Source organism: Primulina eburnea, chromosome 5, assembly GCF_022965805.1.
Source record: "Primulina eburnea isolate SZY01 chromosome 5, ASM2296580v1, whole genome shotgun sequence".
Classification (NCBI taxonomy): Eukaryota; Viridiplantae; Streptophyta; class Magnoliopsida; order Lamiales; family Gesneriaceae; genus Primulina; species Primulina eburnea.
The window spans coordinates 5,575,046-5,601,574 of NC_133105.1; the positions used below are offsets into that span (position 1 = coordinate 5,575,046).

General features: G+C 33.1%; 2 protein-coding genes and 1 pseudogene across 2 annotated transcripts; 2 read left to right on the plus strand and 1 right to left on the minus strand.

Annotated features, from left to right (window-relative positions):
- The first annotated feature begins 2,823 nt into the window (after nucleotides 1-2,823).
- Nucleotides 2,824-5,705, plus strand: LOC140831909 (pentatricopeptide repeat-containing protein At3g26782, mitochondrial-like; annotated as a pseudogene).
- Nucleotides 5,706-8,075: 2,370 nt separating this feature from the next.
- On the minus strand, nucleotides 8,076-9,517 carry LOC140831673 (B-box zinc finger protein 21-like). Its single transcript, XM_073195421.1, has 3 exons — nucleotides 9,246-9,517; nucleotides 8,720-9,139; nucleotides 8,076-8,630 (listed from the first exon to the last, which is right to left on the minus strand). The coding sequence occupies exons 1-3, from the start codon at nucleotides 9,429-9,431 to the stop codon at nucleotides 8,343-8,345; spliced, it is 894 nt and encodes a 297-aa protein (XP_073051522.1). The 5' UTR covers nucleotides 9,432-9,517; the 3' UTR covers nucleotides 8,076-8,342.
- A 13,000-nt stretch (nucleotides 9,518-22,517) lies between these two features.
- Nucleotides 22,518-25,162, plus strand: LOC140831674 (protein EXPRESSION OF TERPENOIDS 1-like). The gene is made up of 2 exons (XM_073195422.1): nucleotides 22,518-23,904; nucleotides 24,397-25,162. Exons 1-2 carry the CDS (start codon nucleotides 23,268-23,270, stop codon nucleotides 24,774-24,776), a joined length of 1,017 nt encoding a protein of 338 aa, XP_073051523.1. The 5' UTR covers nucleotides 22,518-23,267; the 3' UTR covers nucleotides 24,777-25,162.
- The last annotated feature ends 1,367 nt before the right edge of the window (nucleotides 25,163-26,529 follow it).

A 26,529-nucleotide genomic window follows, 5' to 3' on the forward strand; every position in this document is an offset into this window, starting at 1 on the left:
GCTCGAATTGAAATTCCAAAGAAACAAATGGAAGATACTCATGATGTCATTAAACGCCTGAAGCGTGGAAGGCCAGTCGGTTCCAAGGATAAAAATCCTCGAAAAAGAAAATTCATAGAGAAACACGATGATAACAAAATAAAGAATGATGTTTCTGAAGAAACACATGATGATCACAAAATAGAGAATGGTGTTCCTGAAGAAACACATGATGATGAAAATGTTCTGTCAGAACCACAAACTGACGAGAATCATGAAATCTCTATCAATTACATTAATACTGAAAAATATGGAACCGAAAAGATATAGATGAAATTGATGATATATTTTCTTATAATGTGGCAATCGACATCATAAATGATAACGAAGATCCTGAACCAAAATCTTTTGGTGAATGTAAAAATCGGCAGAATTGGATAAAATGGAAAGATGCCATCCAGGTTGAATTAGATTCGCTAAATAAACGTAATGTTTTTGGACCTATAGTCCTTACACCTGAAGGTGTAAAACCTGTTGGATACAAATGGGTTTTTATTCGAAAGCGAAATGAGAAAAATGAAATAGTAAGATATAAAGCTCGACTTGTTGCACAAGGTTTTTCTCAAAGGCCTGGAATTGATTATGAAGAAACGTATTCTCCTGTGATGGATGTAATTACGTTTCGGTATTTGATTAGCTTGGCGGTATCTGAAAATTTAGAAATGCGTCTTATGGATGTTGTTACAGCTTACTTATATGGATCACTTGATAGTAATATATATATATATGAAAATCCCTGAAGGATTTAAGATGCCTGAAGCACAAAGTTCAAAACCCAGGGAATGTTATTCTGTGAAATTACAAAGATCGTTATATGGGTTAAAGCAATCAGGTCGAATGTGGTATAATCGACTAAGTAATCACTTGATGAAAAAGGGATATGTAAATAATTCAATATGTCCTTGTGTTTTCATTAAGAAAACAACATCCGGATGCGTAATTATTGTTGTATATGTTGATGATTTAAACATCACTGGAACGAATAAGGAAATTCAAAAAGTTGTGTCATACTTGAAGGAAGAATTTGAAATGAAGGATCTTGGAAAAACCAAGTATTGTCTGGGTTTACAAATTGAACAAAAAGAATGTGGAATGTTTGTTCACCAGACAAATTATACAGAAAAGATCCTTAAACGTTTTAATATGGATAAAGCAAATCCTTTAACTACTCCAATGGTTGTTAGATCATTAAACATAGAAAAGGATCCATTCGTCCATGTGAAGATGATGTAGATATTCTTGGTCCAGAAGTACCATATCTAAGTGTCATCGGTGCCCTTATGTACATTACAAATTGTACAAGGCCTGATATATCTTTTGCCCTGAATCTGTTGGAAAGATTTAGCACATATCCAACAAAGAGACACTGGAACGGAATTAAACATATATTCCGTTATCTACGAGGAACGACAGACTTGGGACTTTTGTATTCAGAAGATGCTAATCCAAGTATAATTGGTTATGCTGATGCTGGATACTTATCTGATCCACACAAGGCACGTTCCCAAACTGGATATGTATTTACTCGTGGAGGCACTGCAATATATTGGCGTTCACAGAAACAAACGCTCGTAACAACTTCATCAAATCATGCCGAGAATATTGCACTACATGAAGCAAGTCGTGAATGTGTGTGGTTAAAATCAATGACCCAACATATCCAAATTTCATGCGGATTATCATTCGATGAGAAGCCTGTGATACTATATGAAGATAATGCTGCATGTGTTGCTCAAATGAAAGAAGGATACATAAAAAGCGACAGAACTAAACATATTCCTCCTAAGTTCTTCGCATTCACCAAGGAGCTTGAGAAGAATAAATGTATTGATGTTCGTCACATTCAATCAAGTGAAAACTCATCAGATCTCTTCACAAAGGCACTACCTACGTCAATATTCAGAAATCACATATATAATATTGGGATGCGCAATCTACGAAATTTGTGAAGAGTTGTTCGTGTCAACATGAGGGGGAGTTTACGTGACTGCACTCTTTTTCCCTTACTATGGTTTTTATCCCAATGGGTTTTTCCTAGTAAGGTTTTTAACGAGGCAATACAAAACACATAATGAAGACATCATCGTATCATGATCATCATCACAAGGGGGAGTGTTGAAATAATATATTTGAATATTGAAAAAGTAATAGTTGAATATTTGAATGTTGAAAATAAGAGTTGTAAAGTTAGAAATTTGTGTGTGATGATGTAGGTAATGATGTATTTTATTTTTGGATTATGTGTAATGAAACTCTATAAATAGATCTCTCATTTGTGAAGAAAATCACAATTGAGTAGAGAGAAAAATATTATAAAATGTGTAGTGATATCGCTGAAATCGGTGATGCTAGCTGGGAGGTCAGATCCCTGCTTGGAGAGCTCGGACCAAACGTTTGAACGCTGTCTGGGACGGTCGGATCTTCACCGTAGGAGCTCGGATCAGACACCTCGAAATCCTAGAAACACAAACAAGAGTGTTAGAAGGGGGCCGGAAGGTTGTTCCGGCGTAGCCCCTCCGACGCTCAAGTCAGAAAACTGAGAGAGAAAACTGTGTGTGCAAAGAGAATGTGAAAAAGTATGAATCCTCAAAATAATGGACGGAACCTGGTATTTATAGGTGATGCATAGAGTCCTAGTTTTGGTAGGTTTAGATCTTCAGAATCTTCGGAAGATTTGATAAGATATGGTGACAGATTAGATTAGATCTTTAATGGGCTTTACCTTTCTGGGCCTTGATCTCTGTGGGCTACGCGCTTAATATTTGAGTAAGAGTTCTCGTAGGTATGGGCCCACGAGACGCTAGGACCTCCTGGGACCTCGGCTCGGGAGCTCGGCCGAGGGTTTTCGATCGTCCCGATAATATCACCTTGGAGGTCAGCTCGGGAGGTCGCCAGCCGACCTCTCCAATCGCTGGAACTTCTGATATGGGAGGTCGGCCAGGGAGGTCGGCTGACCTCTCCAATCGCTGGAACTTCTGATATGGGAGGTCGGCCAGAGATGACCTCCCGGACAGCCTCAAGCTTTCTTCTGAATGCATGCTGGGCTTTGCTTGAGATGGGCTATCGAGAGCGGGCCGAGCCCATCCTCCCACCGGGGGTATCATGTAGTTTGGTAAATTTTGAGAGTTTGAGATTTTTTTCTTTTACCATAAATTTTTACTTTTTCACAACATAAAAGTTTTTTTCTCTCTCCAAAATATTTGATAAATCAAATACCATTATTAAGATTTTTAAATATGATATTTTAATCCTTAAATTTGAGCTCCATGTAGTTACAAGACAGAAGTGAAGCACGCCTTATTCCAAGATACTTACAAAACAGGAGTGAAATAAACACAATGCGTGATCACGCTTTGTTCCAAAACTTCTTTTGTTTTTGTCTTTTTTCTATGACTTTATGTTAGCCATTTCAAATGATATAGAAAACATATTTCTAACTCAAATTTATTCCAAGATCACAAAACTTTCTCAATTTCAACATAAACATTCTTGAATTATTTGAAAAAAATTTGATCAATTATATTTCATTATCGAAAATCTTTCTTATTTGACATTAAATTCTTAGACTTTTTATCTCCAAAATTAAACTTTTTATACCTTTTAGTCAAATCTACTGACATTAAAAAATATTACCAATTAATTTTAAAACTCGGAATAAAAATGCTCTAAGAACGAATATAACAAAATAAAATCATAAAGGGGCTGTAACATTCGTTATTATCAATATGTATGCAAAATGCAGACAATTGGAGAATGCGAGAAAAGTGTTTGACGAAATTCCGAGCAGAAAAGTGGTTTCTTGGACGTCTATGGTAAATGGCTATGTTCAAAATGATTATCCTCGCGAAGCATTGTTACTTTATAAAGAGAAGTTGGCTGAAGATAGCGGAAGCAGCTATGAGGAGGAAGAAGAGTGCATTGATGGGGTTGACATGGCTTCGATTTTGTCGGCATGTTCTCGAGTTTGTGAGAAGTAAGTAACGCAACTGATTTATGGCTTTGTGATCAAAAGAGGATTGGATGCAGTTTTGATTGTCGGCAAGTACTTTGATCGAGGCTTTGGCCAAGTGGCACTGTAGAGTTTTCTAGGAAGGTGTTTGATTATATGGATGAAAGAGATTTAATTTCTTGGAATTCTATGATTGCCGTTTGTATGCAAAATGGGTTAGCTGCAGAGGCCATTGAAGTTTTCCGTTTAATGGTAGCTAGTGCAGAGCTCGAGAATAATGCAGTGACGTTGTCTACTGTTATGTTTTTTGTGCGAAATGTGGAGCGCTGCAAATAGGCAGGTGTGTGCACGACCAATTACCTTCAATTTTACTAATTGATGATGCTTTTTTTGTTAAGTTTTGGTTTGGTTTTCTTTGACTACGTAGGTTACAAAGAGGAAACTTGAGAATGATGTTTACATGGGCACTTCAATTATTGACATGTTTAGCAAACGTGGGAGAGTAAATATGGCGAGGAGAGTGTTCGATAGGATGAATGAAAAAAATGTAAAGTCCTGGTCTGCCGTGGTTGCTGGTTACGGGATGCATGGTCTAGCAAAGGAAACGCTTGAAGTATTCTCTGGTATGATTCAGGCAGGTGTAAAACCAAACAGCATCAGTTTTGTATCAGTCCTGTCCGCTTGTTGCCATGGTGGATACCTTTAATATAGAACCAAGTATAGAACATTACGGTTGCATGGTTGATCTTCTTGGTCGTGTAGGTTATGCAACGAAGGCTTATAATTGATAACAGAGATGAGGGTGAGACCCGATTTTGTTATTTGGTGTTCCCTTTTGGCTGGCCGCAATGTTGATCTTGGGGATATAAATGGAAATAAATTGTTTGAGTTGGATCCAAACAACTCGATCTATTACACATTACTCTCGAATATTTATGCCTATGCTGGTTGGTGGGAAGATGCAGAAAGAATGAGGGTGTTTATGAAAAACCTGGGATTTTTTAAATCATCGGGATTCAGTCTCATTGAACTAAAGTGTTGTGTTAATACATTTCTTGCCGGGGATAGGAAACATCCTCATGCATCAGAAGATTTACGATTATCTGTGAAGCTGTTAGAAGTTGGATATGTACCCTCTGTAGCATCAGTGCTCCATGATGTTGACGAGGAAGAAAAGGATATCGTGTTACGAATTCACATTAAGAAGCTTGCTGTGGCTCTTGGGATTCTGAACACAGTGGCAGGGAGTACCATCCAGGTGATTAAAAATCTTAGAACTTGTGAAGACTGCCATATGTGGTTATGCTGATATCCGATATCATGGGTCGTGAAATCATTATAAGAGATCCAAAAAGGTTTCACCATTTCAGATATGGTGCTTGTTCATGTGGGGATTACTGGTGATGTTATACAAGAATTCAAGAAGTAACTAAGAAACTTATTGATTGAGTATTTTACCTTTCCTCTAAAGAGTTTTCAATTTACAGTGTTCTTAAGGAAAACTTAGACCTAAAGTATTGGGATGGAATTTTGATTGGTTGGGAACAGAAATCTGTTCGCTACCCGTTACTCCCATCATCACTAATGTTGGATATTCTCTATCCAATCCAACTGGATTGATGCTGGAAAAGTGAGAATTTTGTATTTTAATAAATATTGTTGTACTGAAAATATATATTATAAAATAGAAGCATTGGATATGGTTTTGTAGTTGATAGGGAGGTTTGGATAATTGGTCCATTAAAGATTCAATTATGTGGAAATCATGTCTTGCATATCACAATTGGCCCACAATTCTTTTCCTTTGCCTCCTTGTTCGTACTATACATCAACTTCAAATTAAATCCAACTACCGATTCATTCCCCTTTTCCTGGCACTTTGTTTGGCTCTCATATATTTTTTTAGGTTGTTAAAAAGAGAATGTGAGAGAGAAAAAATCTCATGATTCAGGGCTTTTTGTCAATGATATTTTCAAAATCACATAGGGTACAATTTATTTATTACCAACAATACTTGTTTCATGAATAAAATTAATGGGAAAAAACGTATGTGAGACGGTCTCATAAGTCTAATTTGTGATATGAATATTTTATTTGTGTCATCCATGAAAAAATATGACTTGATTCATAATTATCATTAAAAAATTTATTGATGAATCGAAAATCTGTCTTATAAAATTGATCTGTGAAACAATCTTACGCGAGTTTTTCCATCAAATATATAATTCATGTTTATCCTTTACTCTTTGTCTTTTAGTTTTATGCTCTTAATTTGATACTTGAGTGGATAATTATGTCTTCAAAATGTAGTATAAGGCATAGTTTGGTACACATGATAGGATAAACATGTGATATATAATATAAGGATAAGTTAAGGATAAATAAGATGTATGATATTATATTTAATGTTTGGTATGATTTTAATAAGAGTGATTAGATTTATATATTAGATTGTAATGACAAAATTAACCTTATTATAATAAATTTTATAATTTCAAAGTTATTGATTGAATTCATATTTTTTTTAACTTTTATCTGTTCATGTGTCGATAGTATTTACATGATTTATTTATTTTTACCTAATTTTATATATTATATAATATGATAATTGAGCCCTTGATTTTTTGAGTCAAGTCAAATATCAATTTTTAAGGTTAATCGAGTGATAATATTAATTTTATTGAAATTTATAAAAATTATTTATATAATTATCTCGAATTCATTTATATAATTATCATATTATATAATATATAAAAATAAATAAAATATTTATTTGATTTTAATTTCTACCTACTAGCATAGATTTATAAAAAAAAATCATTTATAAATTGAGGGTAATTAAGTTATTTGTAGTGTATTTTATCATTAAATTAAAATTATCACACCTTCTATTAGGGATATTTTATCCTTCTAAAAAACTATTTATCAAGGCCCATGATATTATCATGAGCTTTTTAAAAAGGTACCAAACATAGGATAAGGATGATTATTTATCAATCCATCTCTTATCTCATGTACCAAACTATGCCTAAAAGTTTATCATATCTGTTTTTCTAATCAAGTGTAGGATTAAAGACAACTGAGTCAACTTAAGATTTTTTTTAAAAATAAAAAAAGTATGTATCGTATAATAAATATTTAAAAATTAATTTATAAAAATTTCAAATAATAATTAGGTTTCGTTCGTCACGAAGTTAAATAATTTGACCATATATCGAGACAAAACTGATGACAAGAAGTCATTAAATTTTTTGAGGGTGTTCTTTGGTAATAGATTTACAAGGTTCAAGATTTTTGGAGGGGACCCTAATGGATAACGTGAGAAATTGCAGCGAATTACGGCCATATATGTCTGTGTATATATAATGAAAAAGGAAGGCAAAGGCCAAGAAATTCTTTTTTATCCCCGAAAGGGGATTTTGGACGAGTCTATCCAATATGACGGTGGGTAGTCCTTATCTTACTTCTGAAATTCATTACGAATTAAAAACTATATTTATTTAAAATTTATATTATGATAAATAATTATCAACTCGAACAATTTACTAATTTTTATCATATTGATAAAATATAGTGAATACATATATATTATCATGGTATGAAGATATTGTTTTCAGATGACTGAATAAAAAATAATTCAGTTTAGTTTTTCAAAATCTAACGTTGATATGTTGAAATTCAAGAAATGTTTAACATGAAATTTATAGATAATGCAAAATATAAATTTTTCAGGGAAAAAACCGATGGTCCATGTCGGCCGAAACCCCAATTCGACAACGTAAGAAAATTCTTAATCATTCTCGATTTATGTCGTGAATTCTAACGGATCAATTTGCTAATTTATATAATTTAGTCGTTTACAACCGTTAATGTACTAATTTATCAATTAATTTGTGTACCAAAATAAATTTTATTTCTTCTCGTAAAGATCTTCATACCGTGACATAATCGGGTCACTTCGAAACTAAACACGTAATTTTTTTATTTTTTTAATAAAGGTTGACCATTTTCAGAACAATGGAGATAAAGATTGCATTTTTCATTGCAAGTTCCACAGTTTCATATCAAATACCTGAATCTTTCTTCAAAGTACAACCCTGATAACACCTCACTGGATTTAAAGGAATTTTTCGTAGGCCGCAAAATGAGGTAGATTAGATATTCACAGACAAAAGGGTACATCAAGTCCAAACATGGAGGAAAAAGGGGACAAAAGATGGGCAGCTTTCTTCAGGCACAAAAGTGGTAATGATAAAGATCAAACTACATTCATTCATTAAAATCAAATAAACGATTCTAGGAGATGTGTTCCTAAAAAGATAGTTTTTTTTTTTTGATTTTCTTAATGACACAATCAGTAAGTTCTATATCTCGTGGAAGCCATCGAGGGTGGACAAATCCACTGTGGGACCGCAGCAAAAGTATCATCGTCGCTCCATTTTCTGCTAGATTTGTTGTTATTGAAAGTAGATTCCTCATCTGGTATCCCAAAGGATAACTCCATGGATTGATTGTGTGTCTGATTAAAAGTATGCGGCATTTGAGGGACCCAAAATCCTAGATTTTCTGCTGAAAATCCACTCATTTCACTCTCAGAATCAACCTCAAAGAATGGCTGCACCTGGACACCATTTCCACCATCCTGCAAATCGACCAAATTAAATTAACTAATCTTCTCGGAATACAAAATTTTTATGGTGGGAGATATAATAAGATGAATAATATACAGACCTTACAAAAACCATAAGCAGTGGAGGAATCCAGAAAGTCGTCAACATGCCAACCAGGAATCGTTTCCATCAAATACTCGGATATGGTACTCGCTGAAACCGAAGCATTTACATTCCCACCACTCGCAAATTGAACATGGAATTCATCACAAGATTCTAGTGATGTACACTGGGTTGTTGTACTCTTCGAGGTAAAGGGTATACTAGCAGAAACCGGCTTATTCTTTGAGTCTTGGGGCTTGGTATAACTTGGAACTGTATCGGAAACATCATAAAGAGAAGAACTTGCAGAAGGGATCACACCAGTTAGTAGAAATCTGGTGTGCCTTCGAGTGTGCACATTTGCTTTGTGTATCGAAGCATCGCAATCTTTGCACAGAATAGCCCTGTCTTGGTGACAAAACAAGAAAGCCCTTTTCTCCTATTCATGCCATCGAAGAATTAAATTAAACAAAGGTATAAGAATTTGAATAAAAAGGATAAATCAACAAAAATGAAGCCAAGTGGCTCCAGAACTTTGAAAATACCTTGCAGATGTCACAGACAGGGGATTGTTTGGTGGTGGGTTGGTGGAGGGAGAAGCGGTGGTGTTTTCCGGCGACCATGTTCGCGTGGTGGACCCGTCGGTCGCAGGCGGTGCAGAGGGCGGCCTCATCCGCCGTGCAGAAGACGGATGCTTCATCTTGGTTACATACATCACACTGGATCTTCATTTGATTGATGTTTGGCCTCGTAATTCCTTCTCCCTTGGTTTATTTATATATTTCATTTTGATTATTACAAATTGAATTGCGGTCCATGTGAATGACAGGGTGGGAGCTAGGATTAAGGTTGGGAGTTGATTTTAATTTATATTAAAAAATGTATTATATAATATAATTATAAGGTGTGGATATCATGTAACTTTTAATTACATAATAAATATAAACCATATATACCGATGCCCGGGAAAAGAGTTCGGCCCGCTCTGAGTACTCTCGATAACATATGTGGATTTGGTCCCAGTATTCAGAAAAACTTGGAATATCATCTTCATTACAGAGCTCGTCAAGAGGTCAACTCATTCATACGAAGTTGGTGGAAGGTCATCTCGGCTGACCTCTCACACATCCGTAATCTCGTCAATCAGGAGGTGGTTGACCTCCTCTGCCAACCTCCGATAATGATGCGAGCCGACCTCGCCGCTTATGGTATCCTGTTGATTTCGAATTTTTAGGTCGAGCTCCCGAGCTAAGCTCCCACAGGATGCATATTACAGACGGGCTCCTGTATAGGAGAGCTCCTATTCATATATTAACGGGTAGCCCATATAAATAAAGCCCAAAAAGGTAAGTCCGCGAAGATTTAATCTAATCTTGTTCAAGATTCTGAGAATCTAGACGTACCAAATCATGACTTTATTTTTCTCCTATAAGTATCAGGTTCCATTCATTGTTTATTCATTCAGATACTCATTCGTTTTACCTACACAACATTCTCTCTATTTTTTATTATCTGATTTGAGCGTCGGATGAGTTATGCTGGAACAACCTTCCGTTCCCTTCTAACGTTCATGTTTGTGCTTCCAGATTTCGAACGTCTGATCCGAGCATCCCAAGCGAGATCCGACCTCCCAACTACCCTCGCGAATTTCAACAACATCATATATCTTGAATGAAAGAATCGTGTATATTTATGTTTCAACCATCAGATAAAAACTCGATTATTGAATTATATATATTAATATCACTGTAGCATTATCACGATAGTGTATTTCTATTAAAATTTTCAAGGTAAAAATTTGTGTAAGACGGTCGCACGAGTCGAATTTATGAGACGGATCTCTTATTTGGGTTATCAATGAAAAAATATAATTTTTTTTTGCTAAGAGTATTATTTTTTATCATGAATATAAGTATGATTGACACGTCTCACATAAGATCCACCAATTTTTCAATGAAGAGTACAATAAAATAATTTTGTATTTAAGTAATTGAATTTGTATAGATCAAACTTGAAATAAATTAGCGATAGGTTTTTTGTAATTAAATAATAGATTTTGCTTTACATTACTGGAAGGGACACATGTCACCGATTTAAAATATTTACTTGCTCAACGTCTGCAAATGTGCCAACCTCTCAAACAATGGTGACATGAAAATTAAAACACAACTAGCCATACAGCACCATTCCTTTGCAAGATAAATAAAAAAAAATACTAAAAGTTCAAAATAATAAATCCAACTATCCTTTGTTAAGAGGAGGATTGCTATATCTTAAAATCCACCCATTACTTTCACTTTGAGGGATGTGAATGAAAATTATCAAAATAACATACCTCGAAAAATAACAATAAAACCACTCATTAATTAGAAGAGTGAGTCTCATGTGAGACCGTCTCACGGATCTTAATCTGTGAGACTGGTCAACCCTACCCATATTCATAATAAAAAGTAATACTCTTAGCATAAAAAGTAATACATTTTCATGGATAATCCAAATAAGAAATCCGTCTCACAAATAAGATCCGTGATATCGTCTCACACAAATTTTTGCCTAATTAGAAATATACTAAGTTGGATGGGACATTATCTCGTGGACAATAGCCCTACTGTAGTTACATCATGTCATGAAAATATTAACACAATAGAAATGATAACATAATAATAATAATAATAAAAATAATTTAAAATATTAAACCCAAAATAAGTTAGTTTGGAGTACATATATTTAAGCTTAGCGTGATTAACAATAAATTACTTAGAAAAACATTAATCACATGGCAGCTTAGCTAAAAGAATGAGACAAATATTAGCTTTATAGTCAAGATTTGTGGATTATTATTATTATTATTATTATTATTATTATTATTATTATTATTATTATTATTTATTTTTGAAGATAATGTCGATTTTGTATTAGATTTTAGTTAAAGATAAGGGTGGACGATCATTCTCCAAATAAATTTGATTCACATGTATCGAATATGGCCAATTTGTGGACAAATCATGGCACAAGGTTTATTTAATTATTATAATACCACACATCAATATCTGTCATTATGGAAATGGCAACTTTCACTATACATAACTAAAATAAGGAAATGAATTTATTATCAAGAAAAAGATTTTTTGGTATTATAATTTAGAATCTCGTCAGCCTTATCTTGTGCACGGAAAATTCGACCCTGCCCCTGCAGGCAGTGCCTGCAGGGACAGATCCAAGGGCCAGAATTTTTCTGGCCCTTGGTTTTTTTTTTTTTAAAAAATTCCCCCCCCCCCCTCCCCCCATGAAATGATCTGGACCGTTGATGCCCCCACACCCAGCGTCGACCAAACCCTTGTGGACGTAGTGCGGTTGTGACCAGAATATCCTCACATTTTCCCGCGTGTGCGGTGATACTTTGAGCACATTTTAAATATAAAAAAATTTACATGAAACGTTCTCGCAGATCAATTTTGTGAAAAAATATTTTATTTGGATCATTCGTACAAAATAATAATTTTTATTGTATATGACTCTGATTACCGTCTCACAAATAAAGATCTGTTGTATCATATTACGAAAGACATACTCAAACAAATCTGAGAGTTGATATTTACACTCAATTTTATTTTATCCACACTTCACTTAAAATATTTGTCAAATTTATTTATAAATAGAATGCAAAATCAATTCTCTTTAAATATTATTTTCTTTTTTTAAAATTTTTTTATTGGGAATTGAACTTACCAAGTATAGAGTCGAGAAGTTTCCCTTATATATATACATATACATACAGATTTTGTGAAGTCTTGCATGAGAAATAATAATGCGATGAGCCAAGAAACCATGTGCCTTCTTTTTGGGAATACTAAACTTTCAGTTTTCGATGTGCAATTTTTTAAAAAGTCAAGTGTTCGAGTAATAGTATTACCAAAACCAGGTTTGAGTAAATAATAAACTTTATTTTATAAAAATAGTACTCTAAAAATTAATTGCATCAACCCCTAGAACATTGAAGGTTCGACATTATTTATGAGAGCATTGCTCCCATAAGATCTGGCCCATTGATTTTAAAGAAATTGACGAACCCCATATATGTGTATAAATCTGGGCCTTTGATCCTTTCATGGGGGCAGTGCCCCACAAAGTAGGATGAAATCTTCTACTACTGGTCATTTTAATTAAATAGGCAAGATTACCCATTTTCATTTAACAAAACTTGTAACTACCATATCTTATATTATCATTTTTCCGATTCTCAAAATAAATATAAAAAATTATAAAAATACTTAAATCGGGTTGAAATTTATATAAGCAAATAATCGTGTGCATAAATTGCAAACGAATGATGTAGTTATGTTCCACTTCTTGTCAAGTGTATTTAGGTACGAAAATTTTCTCTAAACTCGACATATTCTCTTATACCCCCTACTTAAATGAAGGAGAGTATGATAGATATTTTTAACCAATTAAATAAATTAGTAATCGATTACGAGGATTAATGACTTCTTATATTCTGTGATTTCTTCTATTATATTTAATTTGTCAACTTTTATATTTAATTTTTTTCTTTATCGTTCTCAACAATTTAATAAATATATAAAGTTTACTCAAAATAATTTGAGAAAATGAAATTATAGTTGGAGATTGTATATAAGGGAAAGACATGAATATTTAATCCTCCGACAGATAAATAGATGATGATGAAATTGAATACTCGATAACTATGAAGATGATAATGATTATAATAAATGAGGACGAGAACAAAGATATACCTAAATCGACCCATTGTCTGGGATTTCTTGAGAGAGGTAGGTGCTGATTTGTTTCAATTTTCCTTGTAGGTTTATGAATTGGATTATGACTGGCGCGTCTACAACATCCCATTCGATTATGATCAACGGACAATTCAACGGGCATTTCGATGGGAAGCGAGGCCTATGTCAAGATGACCCTCTATCACCTTTCTTGTTTACATGGTGTCTTGAAGTGCTACAACGATCGCTCAAGAACATGTCTAGATCTCCTAACTTTGGGTTTCATCCAAAATTAGCTGAGCTACAGGTAGAATTGCCGATTGGGGATGTTGAAGTTAAATTTGAATATGAACAAGACATCAAATTTTGTGCTAGTTGTCACCGTGCTGGCCATAATTCAGAAACTTGCTTCAGAAAGTTGAATGCAGGGATAGAAGTCAACCTGGCCCAATAAGTCGCATACTGTATAGCCCACAACCTTTAATTGGACCATTGCCCAAAAGTTTCGAGCTTTAATTTTCTCCATTTCCTTTTTATTTCCTCAAGAAAAATATTGATTTCGTACCCGTAATATATATACATATTCCAACAAACTTGCAAGCAAGATTATCATTAAAAAAGGACAATACAATATAACAGTAGTCATTATTACATGCCACTGGTCTCAGCTGTGATATCCTTGTCCCCATCTTAAAAATGAAAGAATTATAATCCCTTCATTGTCAACTAACCCGTAGTGTGGATCCTCTTGCCTTGCGTCCTGTATATGTATGTATGTATATCATTTTCTCATTTTCCAAACAAGATAAAGCCTGTTCATGGATTGAGAAACACGGTTGATTGAGGAAAGAAGATGCTTACGAATTCAAGAACAATATTTCTTTCTTAAATTATTAAATAATATAATTTATTTTTTAATGGAAAACCTACGCCCGCTGCTTGTAGGTGCGTACTGGAAAAAACCATTGATATAAACGCAATAGCCTGCAAACCACGTCAATGAGATAAACCACGTTAGAAAACTCGTGTTAAAGACTCGGCCAAGAATTTGGTGATAGATAATAAAATATATGATCAATTGATCATAAACACCTATTCCAACAACTTGAACTCTGGGAAGCTATAAAATATAATGTATTGCTACAGAGAATGTATTCTAGAACAGATCTTCGAGACCACGGACTCTTTTACCGGGCCTTGTAAAAGCCCATGCTCTAGGACAACATCGTAAGACAGCGTTAACTGTGCAATTTACCCAATTACCTGATTTGGTAAAGAAAACTTTCAGTAATAATTTATGTGGCACCTTTTCACATACATACGTATGTATATATAATTTTGATATTTTATTCATATACTATGCTTGTTTATGAAGCGATTATTTATCCTCATCACATTCTATAGATGAATGTCACCTTACAGATGAACACGATACATGAACATTATATCAAAACTCTATATATAAAGTTCAATCCTATAATTTATTTTGTGGTCGAAGATTTTTCGTGAATTGTTTTCATTGATACTCGTACTATGAATTAAATTGGAAAATGGTCTATTCTAAACTTAATCTTGGTTACCACTTCGTTCCTCCCTCCCCCCTCAATTTTAGTTATTTTATCTGTGAGAATATGATAATATTTATATGACATCGACAATTCTTAATGTATTCGACGTCGCAGAAAAAAGAAGAATAAACTTACAAACAAATACCGACATTATAAAAATGTAAATATACTAGAGCATCATAAAATACGAATATTGTATTTTCCTCTTGTTAGTTATATTAATTTATCATCATATTTTTTATTTGAAAAGATATGTTTAGTAAGCTTGTATAAATTATTAAAAGTTTTGTATAATATAATGTATAGGCCCCAAACCTAGTATGGTCTAGGCCCCCCTACAATTGACCCCTAAACGCATCAAATAATATATGTATAATGAGTACAAAAAAGACGACCTACGGATTTTTCTTCTTTTCGTGATCTATTTTAGAATGATGTTTGGCACATGGAGGGCAAGGAAGGGCCCAACAAAAGTTGCACATTGACCCACCATGTTATGACAAGGATTACATCCAATCATTTCATTTGCATAATCAACTTATTTATTTAACAATTAACCACTTATTAAAATTACTAGTTTGCTAGGGCTTAGCTTCTAATAGGGCATCAATTGTGTACAAATAGAATTTCACACTATTTTACAAAGACATCCAACCAGGTTAAAATCAGAGAGAATTCAACAGAAAAACACATTTAAAACAAATCTGTTCTCTCCAATGTATGCTTCGAAAATCTAGATTGACGAATGTTTTCTATGATATAACAGATAAATTTGTAGCGACATTACATAAATCACACTATATACACACACACATTATCCATCAAATCATAAGTCATGACAAGTAAGTATACATTTAGCCGCACATAATAAAGTAATTAGTGTACGGTTGTCGGATCTTCATTTGTCACATTCGCAATTTCTGTATCTGCTCAGGATTCCTCGTTTTCAGTAATTTGAGCTGCTTAGGATTAGGATGATAATTTTAGTACTCTCTAATGATTTTCTAGCTTATATTTTACCTTTTAATTAATATATGTATCGTTACTAGATAGGAAAATAATTCTATATATTTCACAGGTTCTGGAGGCAGAAGACTTTCTTTTGCCATCACATCCGAATCCACACACAGATCACGCACAGAAGAGAGCCAAAGGAAGTCCAAACGAGCTTAAGGAAGGAGAAAGCTCGGTTGTAATATTTTAATTCACGTTGTAATGTAATTGTACTTGTAACGGGGCCGATCTTAACAATATTTGGGACTGAGTATAACTTTTAAAAAGAAACCTCTGAATCATAATGTGTATTCATATTTTTTTAGTTTCATAGCAATTTTTCAAACTAAATCAATACGTCAAAGACAATATAAAAAACAAAAAGAATAAAAATATCAAACATGTCCAAAATATCACTGAAAAACAATCCGCCTAACAATTTTAGAGCTAAAAATACTAATCAAGTCTGTATAATCAAGTTATTCAGTAATTTCTTTCTCAATCGATAACGTAGTCAATCCATTCAATCTTTCTCGTGACATGGTTGATCAGAGAAAAGTTTTGATGAGTTTAATCTTTGAGAAACTTCGCTCTGCACTTGCTACTGTGACCGAGACAATCAACAAGATTTTATAATAAATATGAGTATTTGAAAGCCAGATAAGCATTACATCCACCAAAATTTCAGTGAAAAAGCGTAGATTATAGATACTGCATAAAGCCCCGAAGAAAGTAAAAAACTACAATAAAAAATTAGAATCCCGAACAAAGCAAATACAAGAAAATAAACTTACAGCTCCTCACGGGTCTTTCAATGAAACCTAGATACGACGCAACGACTGGAGTCGAATAAGGCTTGTCTGCAGATGATATTGGGGAAGATTGAGGAATAAATCGATAACATACTAAGCAAGTTCCATTTAATAAATACTTGGTTTTGGACTATCTAATAACTAGCATTATATATAATATTTTTTTAAAAAAATTTTGGACCTCAAAAAAGAGATGGACCTGAGTAATTGGACTCATTTACCTCTTAATAGGCACAGTCCTGGTAACACTCCTTGTGAATTGATTAATAAAAGTTGTTTGTTCTTCTTGTGGACGTAGGCAATTTAGTGCCAAACCACGTAATTCGATCGCATTTTCGATCTGAATTTTTACATTCTCGTGGTTTTCGATTGATCAATTGTGAAAATAAATTTACTAAATTACTCACAGTCACAACATCTCCATAATTCTTGTTCTATCAGTTGATGCTATCGAGTTCATTGAATCGATCTTGGCGAGTCTCACAACATTATACATATATATATATATATATATATATATATATATATATATATATGTATATATGTATATATATATATATGTATATATATATGTATATATGTATATGTGTGTGTGTGTGTGTGTGTGTGTTTTTGTGTGTGTGTATTTTCCACCCTATATACGCATAATTATAAATATAAGAACAGAGAGGGCAAGCAGAGAGTCAACCCCCGGGATGAAAGGTAACCGGACGCAGGGCTCGAGAATATCAGGGTGAGTCTCATGTGAGACCGTCTCATGGGTCATAATCCGTGAGACGGGTCAACCCTACCCATATTCATAATAAAAAGTGATACTCTTAGCATAAAAAGTAATACTTTTTCATGGGTGACCCAAATAAGAGATCCGTCTCACAAATACGACCCGTGAGACCGTCTCACACAAGTTTTTGCCTATCATATTATGGGATAAAAATGACACGTGATATTCTATTATAATCACTGTAACTCTTATTCATCTTATAAATTAGGGCTTTTTCTTTTTTTCTTTTTTTCTCGCTACAATAATTTGGATTAAATCAAATTTAGATTCAAACATCTGATTTTTAAGAATTGATATAAAAGAACGAATTTTAAATGTGGTTGAAAAAATAAATGGATATAGATTTAGGGACTTGAAATCAATGGATTTAATAATTAGAGTATTTTAATTGTGATGATGGGCGGATTGGATGTATTTTAAATTATAGAAATTAAATCTCTTACACGTTAAATCACTAATATATATATATATATATATATATATATATATATATATATATATATATATATATATATATATATATATATATATATATATATATATATATATTTTTTTTAAAAAATTTCTTACACGTTAAAATCCCTAAGACTTCTCCATAAAGATTCGAAGATTGTCCTCGGGCCCCAAAAAACAAAAAAATCATTTCTCCTCCGGAGCAGCATCCACAAAACAAATCTATTGCTTTTGTATAGTTAGAAATTGATTTTCTTTTTTATCTTATAATTACGCGAGAACTTGCCGACACTATTTTCGTATGTACATTGAGTAAATATCTGAACTAATACAATAGTCTGCATAACCATATAAGCCAAGCTTTATACAATATACTCGTTCGAGAATATATTGTAAGGAGAATCAAGAAATAATTATATTTAACCACGTTTTTTTAATTTCATGCATGATTATATAGTATTATGTTACTAATTGCCCCTAATTATGCGACATCTCACTATTTAGCTAAGAAAGAGTTTTTTTTTTTAAAATTATTATTACTACTGTCTCTTCAAATGTTGTTCTTTTGCTGTTTTTCGTCGTTCATTTCTCCGAAGAAATCTCGTCAAACTGCTGCCATTGCTTAATTCATGAATTAATGTCTTGCTTTATTTCATATCAACTGATTTCTTGTTTCAAAAATTATGAGGCGCTACTTTATTTCTTATTACTATATGTATTTATTAGGTAATATATATTGGTCCCCGATTTTTTTTTGGAATTTAATTTTTCCGTTGAATACAAAACACTGAAAAAGAAACTTCTTTATTTCCAACCAAAAATCCCAAGGGTTTTGTTAAATTCCTTTTCGTCTCTTGAAGTACATCTTTTGGGATAAAAACAAAATCCGCAATCTCACCAAGGCAAACGTTTGTTCCTTGAATAATCTTTGCACTGTCTCAACTATGTAATTTTTATTTTTTTAATCCTAAATATATGATCTGATTTCAATATTTAGAAGTTTTTTTTTGGTATTTTGACTAATATAAACAATCCATTTTTGGAAAGAATTAATTAAGAGAAAATAAAATTTTGGTTGTAAGTTTTGTTTTTTTTCTTAATCAGTAATCATATCAGTGTAATCTTTTAAAAAATACTATAATTTATACTATACAATATTATAAATATTTCCGGTACAAACCAACATTTTTAAGTGTGATAATTAATAGCTCGATGGTCATGTTTCAATATTTACGGCACCTACACAAACAAGTAGTTTGAGTTAAGAGAATATTAATGGATATGTATATGTTTCCAATTAACTTGTCATAATACGTACAGCTTGGCTTCATTTGACGAACTCTGGTTTCATGAAATAAATCGAAAATTTAATCATCACATGGAACTAGAAAATGGTGACATTTAATACCAAGAAGTTGGTGAACTTGTAAGAAAATTATTATGTTCCAATTTAAACTGCCCTAATTGGAAACCCTATGCAAGACGATAGAAAATTAAATACCACCTTCAGAAAAGTCAGTCAGCATCAACTGAAGTAATGACACTACAGTAAATTTTATTTTTAATTCCAAAAATCTTTCGTTATTTTTCAACAATGTTTTCATTTTGATATAAACATCATAGTATTGTAATTTATTACATCCTACGATTTTAGATCAGTTCAAAAGTTGCTATTATATGGGGTCGACAATGGAATAGTGCTTATATTTACACAAAATTTCACAAAATTGTGGAGTATAGTTTAACATTAGTCGTTTTATCAAAATCTATAGCAGATGGTAACGGCACAACTCAAGTCTTTGAAATGTTATAACAGTTTAAGCTCCACATTTCGATTGCTCTACTTAGAAGAGACAATTATTGCACTCAATAATCCTACTCTCAATAATCACACTCCTTGCAATCAACGAGAATCGAACCGTGAGCTCTGATACCAATTTTATAATCGAAAATTTGTCATTTTGTCAAAAGTTAAGACAGATGGTAAAAGTGCAATTCAAATATTTTAATTCATACAATATCTCAAACGACGTATTTCGATTGAGGTAACCCATCAAATATAATTATTACATCAAACAAGTATAATTAATAGAATCGATGAAAAAGATAAGCCAAAAGGGAAATGATTAGGGGAAAGAATTAGTGGAATACGAGGCGTTTAATTAACGTAATAAAACAAAAAAAAATATTAATAAATGAAAGTACCAAATTGAGTATACTAGGAAACAGTCTGCTGGTTTTTATACACTCGAGGATTCTTTGAATTTCTCGAAAGCAGCAAATAAAATCTGGGGCTACTCTCACTGACTGTGACATATTATCATCACTAAGCCTAATTATACTCGTTTGATTAGTCGGTGATAGCTGTCAGCGTTTCCTCATTCGGTTAATTTCTTTTCAAAGAAAAGCAGTTGATTGATTATTACGTTCACGCCGAGTATTATTTATTTATTTATTTATTTATTTATTATAATCAATACTTTTACAATTTCATAGTTTTATCAAATAATTGTAACTCGAAATTTTTTTTTTATATGACTAGAGTTGCTCACAAAGTAGCTGTCTTTCCCTCTCAAGCGGAGAAGACTGCTTACATGTCCGATACCTTAGGCTGCAAATGCGACATTTATATTTAGATACACAATGCTGTCATATTTTATTGATTGCATATGTTTATTCAAACAAGTCACAGTCGCAACTAGAAGAAAAGACTTCGGTTGGAGTAGTAGAGGAAATGAAATATATCTTTAGTTCATATATAACTAGTCAATATCTAATATCACATACACACGATGTCTTTCTTCCACAACGTAAACCACTAAATTCAATCAGATTCAGGAATTAATCTTTTTTTTTAGGAATCTCGTTTTCTTTATTAGCATTCCAATCGAAAAAATATATATTTCTAATTCATTATATTTTTTAACAAGAACAATAGAACATATTAATTCTGCTGTTGTGTATTATTTTGTCATTGTTTGTAAGATTTTATTTTAATTGCTTATCGACTCTTAAATACAATTTCTAAATATTTTGTTGGCTATAAACTTGAAACATTTAAAATAATTTCTTGTAAGCACTACCTGTCCGTCCCAAATATATAAATTTGTTTCTTTTTTGCATACAGAAAAATAAAGTTTACTAACAAACTTCACATGTTATATTTATTTAATAATAGGAGTATATTATTAAAAAACAAAAAATTGCTAATAAATCTAAAAAATAATCTACATATTTGAGACAACATAAAAATATACGGAACAATATTCAATCAACAAGTCATGTATATATGAAAAATTAGGACATCTGAGTGCATATCTTTCTTAAAGGTTTAACATTTAATTTTTCTACCATTTGATAAAGTTGTCCATCATATTATCATACACTCCGTTTGTCCCTTATTAATATATATCATATAAAATCGCTATTGTATATTTCCGAACAATTAAATACGATTAAAAAAATGTTTACGAACTTGTATAATACATAATTTAATATATATAATTACAATATTATCTAAAAGGCATAGCAACCAAAATATTTAAAACAGAACTACTTAAAAATTGATCAAATCGAACAGTTAAATGTAGCAATATGAAATTAAATGTGAGATCGATGACCACGACATTATTCAATGGTCGTTGTACATGCGGTGTGGGATGTGATAAGACATGAATAATAGTGCATTCCAAATTTTTATTTTTTTAATGATTTTTATGTTGCTTAATTAATTAATAGTTAAATTCATATATTTCAGAAGCTTGGCATTTGAAATTTTGTCTCATTTTAATTTTAAAAATTAAATTCCTTGAAAACGGTTTAATTTGTAATTAAGAACTAGCTACTGAGTTACACGCGTTATTATAAAGTCATGTTATACGATAACATTATCAAATTATGTTAACTTTTTCTGTAATTTATTAATGGAAATTCGGGATAACAAAGCGTTCACTTTATAGTTAAAAAGACTGATATTTTCTTTTATAACAAGGCAATATTACCTAATCTCAGTTTATAATTTGAAAAAGTGTGGACATGAGAAGTTATACTTACTCGTTCATTATCATATATTTAGGTTTGTGCGTGTTTTCATATATATTAAAAAAGTTATCGGAAGTTTTACAAAATAATTGGTAATTTTACCCCTTATTTAATGAATGTTTTTGTAATAAAAAACAAGTTAAAGTTTGTTTAAAAACAGATAAAATAGTATTAAATGTGAAAACTGGACTGTATAATTTAGATAGAAAAAAGAAATTTACTCTAAATATATGAGACGATAAAGTATATAAACGAATGAGATTATTTCAGAAATAAATGAAGTAAAATAATTACACATTTTTTTATATATAAAACTCTAGTTTAAGAGACGGTAAGATATTTGCACATTTTTTTTAAATCGAATGTAAAAAAAAAAAGAAGGAAAATCGTGAAATAATTGATCATAAGATTGGTCAGCGAGAAGAAAAAAGGGGGGAGCGTGTTTTCCGGTGAAGGGACGAATAAGCAAAAGTTGAAGCAATGACACGTGGATGGATGATGGACCTTGGATGAACATGCAAGGGCTGGGATTGAATCTTTCCTGACGAGGTTCTCACATTGCCAACTGAGAGAACTGTAGAGGAAATGGCCAAGATTTTCTTCTGGTAAGGTAAAAAAGAAAGAAATAAAAAAGAGACAGTGGGAGTGGCCATTCAAGATTCACCACACAGTGTGTGTATAGAGAGAGAGAAACAAAGGATGCCTTAAATTGACGCTGCAGAGGAGGTGGCTAATGGCGGCGTTTGCAGGGCTGTGAATTTAATGCATAAAAAAAGAAGAAAGACAAAAGAATTCAATCCAACACTCTCTATCAAAGAGTTTCTTTTTTCTATTTCTCCATTCCCATGTACTCTTTACCCTAGAAGAATTCCTAAATTTTGGTTCTGAAAAAAGGCTGCAACCAGAGAACAAACCCCCGAAAGACACACACAGCGTGTCAGTGAGGGAGTGGACAAAACACTCACCTCTTCCGCCCCATGCTTCTTAGTATGAGCTTTTATGGTCGCTGTGATGACTTAAATTGCGAATTTACAACTCAGCCCACGCGGAAACACAGAGTTTTTCTTGGTCTGTTTCGGGTGACGGTAACCACTTTTCTGCCCTTTTAGCCCGAGGTCTTATTCTTGGCTATGGATTTTTTTTCAAACTTGAGCTTAGACTTAGCTTGTAGGGTTGGAAAATGTCTGGGTTTTTCTCACTAGGAGGTAAGGACCAAGAACAAGACCACCGACAAACGGATACTAATAATAATAACTCCTTTCTGTTCAAGAACGAAGAGATCTATAACAAGGGTTTCGAGATATGGCAACAGTATCATCAACACAGACTTCAGCAGCAGCCAAATCACCTCCACAATTTTCAAGATGTGGGATTTTCGGTTGGGCCAAGTAGTAGTATCGAAAGGAATAACAGTATCATCTTCGGGAGTAATATCGGTGATGATTCTACGAGTTATAGTTACAGATCAGCGTCAGGGTTTAGGATGTCAAGGCAAGGTAGAGGCGCAAACGAGGGAATAAACTGTCAAGATTGTGGGAACCAAGCTAAGAAAGATTGCACGCATTCGAGATGCAGGACTTGTTGCAAGAGCCGTGGCTTCCCGTGCCAGACACATATAAAAAGTACGTGGGTTCCCGCCTCTAAACGCCGCGAGAGACAGCAACAGATCAACACTATGCAGCAGGAACAACAGCAGTTGGCGATTAGAGGGGAGAATTCAAAGCGGCTGAGAGAGAATTCAGGCGGCGGCGGAAGTAGTGGTGGTGGTGGATCTTCTATTCTTGCTTCAACTACGCGTTTTCCTGTTACCACGTCAGGTAGTACTGTTGTAACTACAAATATTCATAAAAGAAAACCCAGATCTTTGAAATAAGATCACCAGTACTAATCATATGGATTTGAATTTTCGAATTGTAAATTAATGGATGTCGAGCGATTTGACAATATGTTCATTCAAGAACGGTAATACTTGCCAAATCTGGGAGACAGGAAAGAAATGCAAAACGCGTAAATGACTTTGTACGAGTTCTACAATACCAGGTTCCTCAACAACGATATTCAGCAATTTGATAATATATGCTCATATGTATCATTCGCGTGTGATGAACTCTACCCTTCATATTTCGTCCAACCACTTGTTTTAACTTTTCCTTTCTCTTTACTGTCACCGGGTAAAACTGACGCCAAAAAAGTATGAAGAAATTATAGTGCAGAAAATTTCTTTGATTCTTACTCAGAATTTCTATTTTTTCTCGTCATGTGTGGAACATAAATATAATCTGATTTCTGCTTTCATGGCCTGTGATTAGGGTTTGATTTAGGACAGTTCCCCCCAGAAGTTAATTCTCCAGCAGTTTTCCGCTGCGTGAGAGTTAGTGCAATGGATGACGCGGAGGAACATTTTGCTTATCAGGCAGCTGTGAGCATCGGAGGTCATGTTTTCAAGGGAATTCTATACGATCAAGGACTCGAAAGCCGGTACCCTGGAGGTGGCGGGGAGAGCTCCTCCTGCTGCGGGGTTTCACAGCAGCCTCTAGATTTCATCTCCGCAGCGGCAACCACCACCTCGGCCGCCGCTACAGCCAATACCAGCCACCTAAATATCACGATGCTCGACCCCTCTATATACCCGGCTCCTCTTAGCGCTTTCATGGCCGGTACGCAATTCTTCCAACCGCCAAGGCCTTAAATCTGTATCTGCTAAGCTTTTAAAAATGGTTTTTGGCTTAGACATTTATTCTCACCTTAAGAGTGCATGTTCGACAAAAAAGAAGAAGCTAATTTCTTCTTCTATTGAAGTTCAAGAGGACATGTGTTATCCATTATATTCTACTTTCACTTTAACATATGTTAAATTGAATGTGGCTAGAGCTTCGAGTAAATGGATCAGTGTGGAATGCCATCGAGATGTTAATTACTTACCTTCGAATTTCAAGAATGATGTTGTTCTTGTAGTAAACCTAAACCTTCTGTCTCATGCAACATTGTACGTATTAATAGCCAATATTTCTCACACACAAGTTTGTATGTCTAGGTTACTTGTCATGACATATGACGCCTGTAATTTCTTTCAATAAGTGGTGTGATAATAACACTTGATTCATATAGTGTGGCTGATCCCATGCACTGCTAGTTTTCCATGCATTTGCAAATACCACTTTGTGATGATAATTCATCCCCAAATCATGCAATGTTTCAAATACTCTGATTTAACGTTATTGTTTACGATATTTGAACAAGTATTTTTAACAGACTTTATTTGTGATCTTTTCGTTGCAAATATTTTGAATAATCAGTTTATGATCGGTTATTAAAACTAGTTCGGTTAGTTTGGTTAGCAAAATAAAATTCGGTTCGGTTATTGGCAATTCGGTTCGGTCGACCGAATGCACACCCCTACTTCCTCTAGTTTTCGTATATGATACGGAATATATTTTCTCTCTTTTCTTGCTGTTAGTTCATCTGTGACCTGTGTGTTTGTGTCTTAAGTTGAATTTATTTTCTTGGATATGTTCAAACTGGGAGACTGAATCAAGCAGGAGCTCCAACGCTATTTCTGTTTATATTGGGAAATGTGAAATAAATTTCATTCATGAAATGAAGTGGTTGGATCAATGCAGAGCTTACCAAATCAATTAATTATAATAACTATTTGGTTGGATGGCTACTACATACACATATACATATATGTATACACACACGATGTTATCGGTAGATATGCTTCAGAAATTTGACGGGATTAAATAAGCTCCAGTAAATATTTATTGGCTAGAAGCTTTTAAAATAAATTATTTCAAATGATACCACGTATGTGTGCTTTATAATTTTATTTATCTTTAACCTATAGATTAAATTTACCTAAATTGTTTATATTTGTCAATTAACTCGATACATTCTTGTATGCATATAAATCATACTCACATTATTCAGAAGTAAATTTTTTTTAAAAAAAATTAAATGTATCACATTATTAATATCAGTAATTTCTAGTGAGGATTGACCTAGCTCTTATATATATATATATATATATATATATATATATACATATATACATATATATATATATATATATATATATATATATATATATATATATATGAAAATAGGGGTTGAATTGAATTTGTGTATGAAAAGAGAAAACTGATCCTAAGACTAGGGTTGTAGGGCGTGGAAATTTTAGGGAAGATAGGGCGGTTTAGGGGCAGAGCCGCGTGCTTAGTTATGAAGTTTGCTTTCATGGTTTATTCAATGTGGTCCTAATAACCCACTTGTGATATATCATCACCGATATATATATATATATATATATAAACACATGCATATGTATACGTTTGGTGTGTTTTTTTCCTATCTTGATTTTTTCTACAATTTATTTTTCCAGAATGTCTGAGAGCTTAGTTTAAAATTGATTAATGTGGAAGAGGTTGTAAATTGTGGATTGA